This window comes from Camelus ferus, chromosome 9 (genome assembly GCF_009834535.1).
Source record: "Camelus ferus isolate YT-003-E chromosome 9, BCGSAC_Cfer_1.0, whole genome shotgun sequence".
NCBI lineage: Eukaryota > Metazoa > Chordata > Mammalia > Artiodactyla > Camelidae > Camelus > Camelus ferus.
In genome coordinates, this window is record NC_045704.1 from 62,487,339 (window position 1) to 62,499,553 (window position 12,215).

Sequence of the window (12,215 nt, forward strand, 5' to 3'; positions counted from 1 at the left end):
CTTGCAGATTCAGTTATCAGGTTATCCTGAGCTAATTTTGAAATATAATGATGGATTTGGATGATTTGTTGGAACAAATTTCTATTCTCAACTCTCTCTTTTATCTCTCTATCTCTTTGTGTCATCAAACCATTATTTTAGGCCCTCCCTTCCTCACTCATTTTTTTTTTTTTTTGTAAAGAGCTAGCTTTTTTTGGCTTTTTGCACTTTTTTTTGTTCTTTAAAAAATTTTTTTCTTTGGTTTGCTTGTTTTTTGTGGGGAGCTAATTAGATTTATTTATTTATTGTAATGGAGGAACTGGGGATTGAACCCAGGACCTTGTGCATGCGAAGCACACACTCTACTACTGAGCTGTTACCTCCCCACTCCTCACCCATTTTTCTATGACTTAGTTATAAGTGTCCTTAAGTAAACTCCTACAGCTAGACGCACATCCTAATTAATTATGTGAAAATGCTATATGAAATATAAACAACTAAGGAACAATAATTAACAATGCCTTTCTTTTTTACTTCTTGTTGCCAGTCACATGAGAAAAGTTCTTTTTCTGTTTCCTTATTTCTCTCTATTAGTTTACCCTGTGGCACAAAATGGACCATAATCATGGGTGAGAAATACAAAAGCAGTATCAGATACACATTTATGAGAAAGAAAAGGAAAGCCATAGAGTTTTTTTGTGTTTTTTTCTTAGGGTTTGCTTATCTGTTTGTTTTTTGATGGCAGTGCTGGGGATTGAACCAAGGACCTCATGCATGCTAGGCATGCACTCTGCCACTGAGCTATACTCTTCTCCAAGGAAAGCCATTGTTTTACAGAAGTGATGTTATACATAATTGTCAGTGAGATCCGTTTGTACAATCATGAAAGAACTTAGAAATCATAATTGTAGGAGAGTGGGAAATACAGGAAAATTACTTTGGGGTCCAATTGGGGAAAATCTAAAGTACCTGGCTAATGAGTTTTGACTTCTTTCTGGCAGCAAGAGGGGTTTGCTGCAGTAGTTTTTAGCATAAGCAAGATAAAAGCATACGTTAAAAAGATAAAGTTAGTATAATTATGCCTGATGGATTTGAATGGGGAAAGACAAACATGTGTAGATGAGTTAAGAAGCAACTGTAACAGTTCAAACTTTAAGGGAAAGGTCTGAATTAAGGTATCTGTATGGGCGTAGGAAAGTTGATGCAAGATATTGCATGACAAGAATCAGTTAAACTTGCTGACTGAGTTAGAGGTGTGAATTGTGTGTGTGGGGGATCCCAAGGTGACTGAGTTTCTAGAGTATGGTGGCCCAGAATAAAGATAGTGCTATTGGCATTAACAGTGGGGACAGTAATGATTTTAGTTTTGTGGTGAGTTTGAGATAGCAGTAAGATACCCAAGTGGAAATGTCTAGGACATGGTTGGAAATGCAGGACTGGAACTTAGTAATCTAATCTCAATAAAGAAATTTGAGAGTTATCCAATAGGGGTTGGAATTATAATTCAATTTGAATCAGTTAAATAAATTTTAAAAACATTGGTGTACCTTCTGTAAGAATAGATGATATCTCTGAGAAAAGGTACGTCATGAGAAGAGCTAAGAGCTGAGGGCTTCACTTTGGAACTTCAGATAATTCACAATTAGAAGATATAGGCAGACAGAGAGGCAGTAAGAAAGAGGGAGAAGTGAGAAAGAGAAGTCAGAGAAGAAAGAGAACAAAAATAATGTAGACTAATAAGGGCAAAGGAAGGAGGAAATTTCAAGGAGGAAATTTCAAGAAGTAAATTAAGTTAAAAAGAATGAAGACTGAGAAGATGCTGAGGGATCTGACCCCTAGGAAGTAATGAATGATCTTCAGGTGCCCAAGTCACCATTAAATATGGGCAAATGATGAAAATTATTTTCCGTATTGGTATTCAGCAAATATTTATTAGCTATCACAGATTTTTTTCCCCTTAACTTTCTCAAATTGAGTAAGAGTTTACAGGGTTAAATGTACTAAATATGCTTTCTTTGAATAAGGGAGTTAAAATTTGGTACATGGCTGATTCATAAGAAGGCACCGAAGAGGAAAAATCATTTCCCTTGACCTGAAATTTTCGTCTACAGTATAATACTGGCAAGTGAGAATAAGTTTAAGGTGATACTTCACTGTCTTTTTCAACCATATTATGTTAGCATCTGACTGGCCCAGATCATATTCTACTGACAGAATATGATACTCTTTAAAGATTATTGTTTGGTTGAGATGTGGACTTGAAGTTTGGGTCATATATATATATATATATATATATATATATATATATATATATATATATATATGAATATATATCAAATATATATATATATTTATTTATTTATTTAATAGTATATATATTTTAAAGCCTGCTTTTGGGACTGAAATCTTTGAAATTTTGCTAGCAATAGAGAGATTTTATTCATCTTAAGCTCCATTTCTACTTAAAATAGCCCATAGTAGCTGTAAAGAAAGTAAATCAAAATTTTAATATTTGAAAATTTGAGTGAAACATAGAGTGTGTTTTCAGAAGATACTGTTTTTTAAAATATTCACCAGTTTCACCTCCTAAGTTTTAGCTATTTGTAGCTCAGCTGCATTAAGTGTGATCTTCTCACTTCTCCAAATGTCACTGAACTCTGTTGTCCTTATTCTCTGGGGTTCTGTCCTGAATGGAAACAGTCCTTAGCAGATGCTAAAATGGCTCAAGTGGAATGTCTGGGCAGTGGAGAAGGACAGCTCTCTAGAGATAGCTTCCTACCCCTTTTCTCTAAGAAGATTTAATTATTGTAATTTTATTACAGGCACTGAAAAGACAATCCACCAAGTACAAGGCAGATAAAACCTATCCCACAACTGTGGCTGAGAGGCCCCAGAATATCAAGAAAAACAGATATAAGGATATCTTGCCCTGTAAGTTTCATTTCTCCATATAAATTTGTACTTTCTCCAAAGTTCAATCACCTTACTTCTTTTTACGCATTGGTTGTTTTCCTAATCCTGGAACGTGGCTTTGACAAATGAGTTTGTACTGTATGTGACTGTAAAAGAACATTCATTCATTCATTCACTCTTCAGACACTTAACGAGCATCCACTGTTCACAGCGATAGTTCCTGACTTACAGAAAGCCCTCTGACCAAGCCCTCTTAATTGTTCCATCCTTCTTTTGTATTATAGATGATCATAGCCGAGTAGAGCTGTCCATGATAACCTCAGATGAGGATTCCAGCTACATTAATGCCAACTTCATTAAGGTACACTCAATATTCCGTATTTCTCACCTAAACAAAAGGTGGGGGAGAATACTGGACAAGAAGAAGAGGATATTGTTTGTAGACACCCCATCTAATTTCTTTTCCGCTTTAGGGAGTTTATGGTCCCAAGGCTTATATTGCCACCCAGGGACCTTTGCCTACAACTCTCCTGGACTTCTGGAGGATGATTTGGGAATACAGCGTCCTGGTAAGTGCAGAGTTGCTTCTGTTACTATATTCTCTATGTGTGAAAAACCTCTCCATGACTGAGGTTTTCTGTGTATTAAAATCAATACTTCTTTGGGGGGAGGGTTAGTCACTAGAATTTTAGTGTTCAGGCACTTTTTAGTCAAAATCATGTCTCTATTGATCAAGGAAATATAAGTTCTCATCTTGACAGGCTCATTTGTTAACAAGAATTTACTGATTTGCATAGAGAAAAGGGAAGTGCGGACAGAAGGAAAGAAGGGTAGGAGCAACATTTTATAATTTTTCAGGACTTTTTTTTTTTTTTTTGGTTACAAAATAAAACAAAACAGAAAAAGAATGAATCATTCTTTTTGACTCTGGGACCCATGTATTAACTGCTCTTTCTAACTCTATCAGATTTAAGTTTCTGTTTATTTCATCCCCCTAGATCATTGTTATGGCCTGCATGGAGTTTGAAATGGGGAAGGTGAGTTGCTTTCCAATATACCTAAAGGTAAAGGAACGTAGAAAAAGAAGAGGTGAACCTGGAACGAGAATTTTCCTTAAGTGTGTCTTGGTAAAAATTATGCTCGTCTTCCTAGTTTTCAGTTTGGGAATGCCAAATGACTCTCAAGGATTTTTTTTTCTCACCCCGAGAACCCTTGTTGTCCATTTTTCCAGTAGGCTCTGTGTTTTAAAGTAAAACAAAAGGTATACTTTTTAAAGTAGCAATTTATTTTCCTATTTTGATTAATCAGACATTTTTAACTGCCGGTCAGAGCTCCTTCTCTGCTGCCCAACATGGCCTCCACTAGCCTCTTGAACACTTGGAATATGGCTGGTGGGATGGAGGAACGCAATTGTCTTATTTTAGTGAATTTAAACTTAAAGACTGATTCAGTTCAGCTGTCTGAAAACTTTACGTTTGGAATAACCTGGGTATGTCGCACTTTCTCAATCATAAATTTTATGAAATCTAAAAGGAAATAAAATATTTCCAATTAAAATTTAGCATATTCATTGAAATATACTGTGAATGTAAAACACACACTAGATTTTGAAGACTTAGTTTAAAACTGTCAGATACCTAGTAACTATTTCATATAGATTACATGTTGAAATATTGATATTTTGGGCTAAGGTATATTATTAAAATTAATTCCACCTTTTTTCATTTTTGAATGTGGCTATTAGAAAATGTTAAATTACATATTGTATTTCTATTGAACAACACCCTTCTAACCCACTGTTACCATTCTGAGTTGGTACGGTTGCAGGTAAAACCAAGGGAACTTGGTATTGCTGTTAGCTTGGGCAGCTTTATTTTAATCCTTTTGAAATACTGAAAATGTTAGATCCCTATTTCCACTTCTTCAGACTTCTAGGAAGTCTGATTTGTATGTCCTTTAATTTTCCCATCCTTGGAGAAACCAGACTTGAGTTGAAGCCCAATGGGGTTAGAAATTCCTAACTGAAGGTGGAGGACGCAGAGCTGAATTTGCATCGGAATGAGGGAGTGGGTTTTGTTACCTAGAAAAGATTAGAATATATGGAGGGAAATCACTACATTCTACTTTGTGCAACAGAAAAAATGTGAGCGCTACTGGGCTGAGCCAGGAGAGATGCAACTGCAAGTTGGTCCTTTCTCCATAACCTGTGTAAGTATGATGTCTGTTTCCACTGTGGCTGAGCAAATGCTCCAGGGTCTACTTTATAGAAAATAGTTTTTTGAATACTAGTCTTTGAAATAACTAATGTTTTCTTTTCTTTTTCATGGGGGAGAAGTAATTAGGTTTTGTTTGTTTGTTGGTTTAAATAGAGGTACTGGGGATTGAACCCAGGACCTTGTGCATGCTGAGCACACACTCTACCACTAAGCTATACCCTCTCCCCTGAAATAACTCACATTTTAATTTACTTCTTAGGAAGCTGAAAATAGAAAATCTGATTATACAATCAGGACTCTCAAAGCCAAGTTCAATAGTGTAAGTATGAACACTAGAGGTAAGCCTGATCAGAGCTTACAGAGATCAGGCAAGTAAATATATATGTGTGACTCAGTCTGGGCATGAGACAAGGGGAAATGGTGGGGCCTTTGAAGTTCTGGATAACTCTTCATACCCAAAAGAGACCTTTGATGTAATCTGTGCTCTCCAATCTATTCCACACAAATGGCACACATATAAAATGATAATATTTATAAGGTGAATAGGGCCTGGGAACCAACTTGAGAGCTCAGGCTGCTGGGTTTTAAGCAAAGGGAGTTAGTGTATCAGTGTGCCTGTGACCCATTTGAATCACACCGGTTGGGAAGTTCTGGTTTGGACTATTTTCATGTCTACCTCCTCTTGTGAATAGAGCAGATAGGGGCAGGCCAATAGTAAGTGACCTGAAATTACTTATAACTGTTTTTAGAGGGTATGTGGTCACCAGAGATCTATAGGGAAGGAAGCTCCATAAACTGGAAAAGATGTAGGTGCTATTTAGTAAGCCAGAGTAATTTTGTGGTAGAATGAGATGGAGTCCTAACCTTGAACTCTCCTTTTATTCTGGCTATTTTTTTAAATAGGAAACTCGAACTATCTACCAGTTCCATTACAAGAACTGGCCAGACCACGATGTGCCTTCATCTATAGACCCTATTCTTGAGCTCATCTGGGATGTGCGTTGTTACCAAGAGGACAACAGTGTTCCCGTATGCATTCACTGCAGGTATGATGCTGTTGAATGAACCTTCTACCTAGCATAAACCAAATGCCACAGTCTGGTCAGGACTTTTACTTTAACTGAAGGAAGATTCACTTTGTTGGAATTTAAAGCCTACATAGAACACGGGCTCCTAGTTCTAGGCTCACTTTTCCACTTGATCAGAAAGGAAAGAAGCTTAAACATGAGAATGATTGAAAGAGAAGGGTCAATAGCAGAAACAAACTATCATGAATTCAACCTAAGCATTCAATTAATATTTTTCGGATAAGTGACCTGTGAACAGCACAGCTCTAGAGACTCTTGCTGTGAGAAGTTGCCTGGGATGTGTCCTGAGGTTCAGGGTGGCACGTGGCAATTGACAAGCCTGTTCTGGGAAAAGGTAGGGTTTAGAAAGTTTGGTGGCCTCTAGGTTTCTTCTTCCTCAACTCTGCTGGTGAAATTTTCAGCTACTGTCAATGATCCCCTCTGCAATTATACATGCTTCTGTGATCTTTCATTTCAGCGCTGGTTGTGGAAGGACCGGTGTTATCTGCGCTATTGATTATACGTGGATGCTGCTGAAAGATGGGGTGAGTTTCTCTCCGCAGGCACGTGCCATTTTCTTACGTTGCTACTTTCAGACTTAGGTATTGTTTGGTTCTTCAAAACACCTATCGTCACAATTCATCTTTTCTAGAATATTCACTCGCAGATTTGCTTTGTCAGACAATGAATTCAGTTCCTAAGTTGGTGATTCTCAAAATGTGGTCTTCAGACAAGCAGCATCAGTATCACCTGAGAGCTTGTTAGAAATGCAAAATCGTGGTCCCACCTTGGATGAATTGAAGCAGAAACCCTGGAGGAGGGGCAGGGGCGGGGGGCAGCAAGCTCTCCCAGTGCTTCTGATGCGGGCTATGGTTTTGAGTACCCCTGGCCTAAATTACATAGTTATATAAATTACATAGCTCTACTGCTTTAGCAGATGAACTCAAGTTACTGCAAATTTTGTGTTCCAATCTATAAATTTTTAAAAAGTCTAACAGGAAATGAGAAGTTTAAAATATGGGCTTTGGACCCATCTGCAAACTTCTTTTATTTCTTAAAACTCTCATACTTGCTCACTACTGAGATTCCTCCCTCATTACATTTTTAACTTCAACCTTTGAGCATCCCATGTGAAATCATTTTGAAGAGTTTCTTCAATATTTCCTAGGCTCTAAAGTATGATGCAAGTGATGAGAAACCTCATTTGTTTTAAAAATACATTCTCTTTCTGCTCTTATCCCATGTTTGGAGAGCGGATTTCATGGAAGTAACACTTCTGAGAAAGTGGCAATCATTCATTAATAAAGAGAGGAACAAAGGAGTAATATATTTCTGCCTTTTATTTGGTAGATAATTCCTGAGAACTTCAGTGTTTACAGTTTGATTCAGGAAATGCGAACACAGAGGCCTTCATTGGTTCAAACTCAGGTATGCACTGTGATAAATAACATAACATCTCTAACAGATATCATATGATCTTGTTTATATGTAGAATCTGAATAAAATACAGATTTTATTTACAAACCAGAAATAGACTCACAGACATAGAAAACAAACTGTGGTTACTGAGGGAAGAGGGAGAGGGCTAGATTAGGAGTTTGAGACGAATAGATACACAGTACTATATATAAAACAGATAAACCACAAGGACCTACTGTATAGCACAGGGAACTATTTAAAAAAAAAAAAAAAACATGTCTGAGTCTGGCTCCATCTCTCCGTTGAATAATAGTGAGGCATCCAAAAACAACTGACTGCTTACTTTAACACCAATCTACTATCAAGTGCGTTAGTCCGTTCCCATTTCCTCTAACTCTGAATATCCCAGTATTTTTCCTGTATCCCTTGCCCTGAGCCAGATTCCTTTCATTCCTTATATTTTACTGTCTGTTCAGAACAGTGTTAAGAAAACAGTATAATATTTCTCACAAAGGCTGTTGAAAAAATTCAACAAGCTGTTTGACTTAGAAATAGATGGGTCAGGTTAACTTGAAATTTTGTAGTAGTAACTCATTTCTGAAACCATAGAAAATCAGAGATTTATAATTTATACTTCTAAGGTGGTAACAGAATCTGGAGAATGCAATCTATGTGCTTTCTTTAGGAAATAATAAAAAAGAGAATCATTTGTAATCTTGTCACCTAGAGGTAGCCGTTGTTACTATTTTTCTGTAGCTTCTTCTGGTCCTTATTGTATGCATGTTAAAAAAAATTACCAAAAAACCCCCCATAATTACAATGATACTACATATATGATTATACATGTATCACAGTAAACACCCCACATCACTCACACTTGTTCACTCCATTAGGAATTCTTTTCCCCTGGTTCCTCCTATTCAGCTCATGTTCTACCTCCTAGGTAAAACATTCCCAGTCCAAGTCTCTCACTTTCTATAATATTAATTCCACCCATATTTCAACACCAATAATTTTACCTATATTTCTAAATGATCTCCACCTTTAAGATGAAGTTTAGCATTCATCCATTCATTCTTTTTATCAAACACTAATTGATATTTATTAGGTAACAGGCACTTTTGCATAATTTGTTAGAACCACTTTTTATTGCTTAAATAGCAAGACCCTGCAGTGTTTAAAGCGTTCACAAAGGAACTTGCACATAGGGTTAGCAGTAAAACAACTGGCAAAGGCAGTTCAGGTATTTTCATCTAGAAATTGTGAATTGAAGGGAAAAAATGAAGAGCTATTATAATATCAGCCTTCTGTTTGGCCCACACAGGTTTTCCACTAATAGTTAGTGGAAAAAAAGAATTCTTTTTCATGTGTTGACTGTAGGTGTTTTCTATATTCAACCTGTAGGGGGGAAAGTTTATGTGAAGTGAAAGCAAAGACTTAAAAGCATCCATGTATATGTATAAAGATTCCAGGAAGTATGCAACCAAGTTTTATAATATTTAATTGTAATACTGAATTGTTGAATAAAGCCATACTCTATTTCAGAAAAAGCCCATTTCAGGCTGACTTTTTAAGAGTTGGAAGACAGCTGAAACAATTTTAAGTTAGCCTCCACATTTTGGCATCATCAGCAATGGGGGAAACAAGTATCTTCCCAGCTGTAGCTGTCTTTTCTGACACTAACCAGGAAATAGCACTGTAACCAGATGAGAGCTTCCTGTCTGATTTTTCTCTCTTCTTAAAATAACTGAAGAGTGTACCAATGGCTGTGTTGGGTGATATAGACTGCATTGGTGTCCTGTGACAATTATTTTTGGAAAAAGTTATACTTTATTTGTATAAGATTATGTAAAGTGTTGGGGAAAACCCTGAATAGGCCCATTCAGCTGAAAAGTAGATCCCAAATCAAGTGCCTACGCAGGTATAGGGTCCAAACTGGAGTAGTAAAAACCCATAAACCTTGTAATTGTAGAGGTCTCATTTCCCTATGGTGGAATCCCTTTATAACCACAAATTTCCAAACTCTATTCAGAGGACTACTTTTCTTTGACAGAATTTCAGCAGCTTGAGCTAAGTGCATAAACTAAGAGTCAAAAGATTCAGGCTCTAACCCAAGCCCTGGAAATTGCTTCTGAATGACCGTGGACAAATTGTCTGCAAACAGGGATAACAGCCTCTCTGCTTTATAGATCAACTGTGGGAGTCATCTTGAATAATGCATATTGAAGCTGTCTATTTAGCATCTTTCTACCACATCTAAACCACATCTAAAAGATGAATTACAAAAAAAACTATATCCAGGGTGAAATAAAAATTTTAAAGTGTGAGCAAGGAAAACAGAATTGGAAGCATAACAGTGGAAGGAAAGATAAATAAGAAAGTGGGCTTAGAACCTAGAAAGCATGCTGCAAGTTCCTTGTATTTAGCTAGAGGTAGATCAAATATTTAGCTGTTTCTAGCAGCCTAAAAGTGCTTTGAAATCTGACATGGGGTACACACACATAAGGCACTGCAATTAAACTAATGTTGATAGTCTTTTCAGATCAGCTATACTAGGATTTGATTTGTGTTCATATTCCTGAAATGTGGTTAGTTCACCAAGTTTTTGTTTGTCTTCATTTATTCTGGCTTGTGATGGTCTTCAGGAACAGTATGAACTGGTCTACAATGCTGTATTAGAACTGTTTAAGAGACAGATGGATGTTATCAGGGATAAATACTCTGGAATAGAGGTAAATTTTAAACTTGGTATTTTGTAAAAGTGTTTTTTTAAAGCTCCTTTATTATTTATTTTATTTTTTAAAGTTTTTTTTTCATGTTTTATTTTGGTCAAGGGGATCTTGAATTAGTTGCAGGACAACTTATAATTTCTCATCAGGACTAAATTTTAATGTCAGGTGTGCATGGGACTACACTATAAATCTCCTGTGGAGAAGGACAATTTAACTGAAGTACTTTAACTTAGAAAATTAATTTCTTGGTTAATCTATTGCATATAAACTTGGAAAAAAACAGGAGTGAAGGGATAGGCATAAGTTCTGTTCCCATGTTTTAGTTCTGTGGCACATTAGAAGTGAGAATAAAATTATAATTGAGTCCTGATGTGATTTTTCAGGTTACTCTAGCTTTATTTTGATTTCATATGTATCATCAAATTTTGAGAATATTAGGTATAAAACAATAAAAACAATTATGATTTGGCCAACTTTTAATTAAAAATATTGAGCATTCTAGATATGTTATTTTGATCTCATCACAAAAATCAGTAAGCCAAATACTGTGTAATCACAAGGTATTAGATTCTGAACAAACCTTAAGAAGGCAAAATTATTGATTTACCTTCCAGCGTGTGTGTAACATATACAATTAATTTAATTTTTAATATCACATTTTGTATTATGAATCTGAAAATATTCATTGAGGACCTCCTGTTTTCACAGCATTAGGAATACAAAGTATATAAGACCTGACCCTGATCCTAACTCCTGTCAATTGAATGATGAAGCATGGGGAGTGAAAGAAAGCCAAAAACTTTTGAGGCGAGGGAATGAGTTGAGCAATCCTATAGTTAATGTCAACTCTGAAGAAAAAATTGGGGGGAAGGAGTTGGAAACAAGAATATAGTTCGCCAGATATTATCACTTATATCCTATTCATGCCTATTTCATTGGCTAGTACTCCCAGAACAACGTTAAATAACAGAGATGATATGGATGACCTAATTTTAATGAAAAAGCTTCTCATGTTTCACTACTAAGTGTGATACTGATTTGATTGGAGATACTTATTTTTTTAATTGTTTAAAGAAAGTATTCCTTGATTTCTATTTTATCAAGAGTTTTTTTCTACATGGGAAGGTATAGCTCAGCAGTAGAGTGTGTGCTTAGTACGCATGAGATCCTGGTTTCAAGCCCCAGAACCTCCATTAAAAAAAAATGAATAAATAAACCTAATTACCCCACCCAAATAGATAAATAAATAAATAAATAAATAAATAATAATTTTTTAAAAGAATTTTTTTCAGAAGGAATGTTGAATTCTGTCAATTGCATATCTTTGCATTTATGATCACTTGGATTTCATCCTTTGACATATTGATACAGTCATATCCTTGGATTTGTTAATACCAAACCATCCTTGTACTTAGAATAAAACCTTCTTGAACAAAGAATATTCTTTTAATGTGCTGCTGTAGTATGTAGGTTAATATTTTATTTAGGTTACAGGAAATGTCAGTAATCAAATTTAGCCTAGTAGCAGTGCCATGGATCCAGACAGTTGGGCCCTTAATCTTGTAGATGGGAACATGGGAACATGGTTCAATCTCTCACAGAGGGAATTGGTTAAAGCCAGCCAAGGAGGATTTCTGTTTCTGAGAAGATCAAGTAGATATACTTTTCCCTATTACTCCCATTAAGTACAACTAGAAACTCTAGAAATTATATATAAAACAAATATAAGAAGAGTTGGAAAGATGGAGAGAAGACAGACCAGCTAGGGACCTTGAGACCTGAGGAAAGATATGATGGTGAGTTCCTTGGGTTTTATTTTGCCTCATATATCACAGACTTGGTACTGAAGAAACCAACAACCTGGAAATGCCAACAGTGCAGACAAAAAA

General features: G+C 36.0%; 1 protein-coding gene and 1 long non-coding RNA gene across 3 annotated transcripts in view; one reads left to right on the forward strand and one right to left on the reverse strand.

Moving 5' to 3' along the window:
- LOC116665869 overlaps nucleotides 1–12,215 on the reverse strand; it is a 53,454-nt gene that overhangs the window by 17,823 nt on the left and 23,416 nt on the right. The gene's annotated exons all lie outside the window — the stretch shown is intronic.
- The window catches only part of PTPN22 (protein tyrosine phosphatase non-receptor type 22), a 45,657-nt gene that overhangs the window by 11,710 nt on the left and 21,732 nt on the right, over nucleotides 1–12,215 (forward strand). For both annotated transcript variants that reach the window (XM_014566418.2, XM_014566419.2), the window contains exons 3-12: nucleotides 2,802–2,910; nucleotides 3,177–3,253; nucleotides 3,366–3,461; nucleotides 3,891–3,929; nucleotides 5,029–5,100; nucleotides 5,368–5,427; nucleotides 6,012–6,154; nucleotides 6,654–6,720; nucleotides 7,526–7,603; nucleotides 10,240–10,326. In XM_014566418.2, the coding sequence (XP_014421904.2) occupies nucleotides 2,802–2,910; nucleotides 3,177–3,253; nucleotides 3,366–3,461; nucleotides 3,891–3,929; nucleotides 5,029–5,100; nucleotides 5,368–5,427; nucleotides 6,012–6,154; nucleotides 6,654–6,720; nucleotides 7,526–7,603; nucleotides 10,240–10,326 (828 nt within the window). The remainder of the gene's footprint in view (nucleotides 1–2,801; nucleotides 2,911–3,176; nucleotides 3,254–3,365; nucleotides 3,462–3,890; nucleotides 3,930–5,028; nucleotides 5,101–5,367; nucleotides 5,428–6,011; nucleotides 6,155–6,653; nucleotides 6,721–7,525; nucleotides 7,604–10,239; nucleotides 10,327–12,215) is intronic.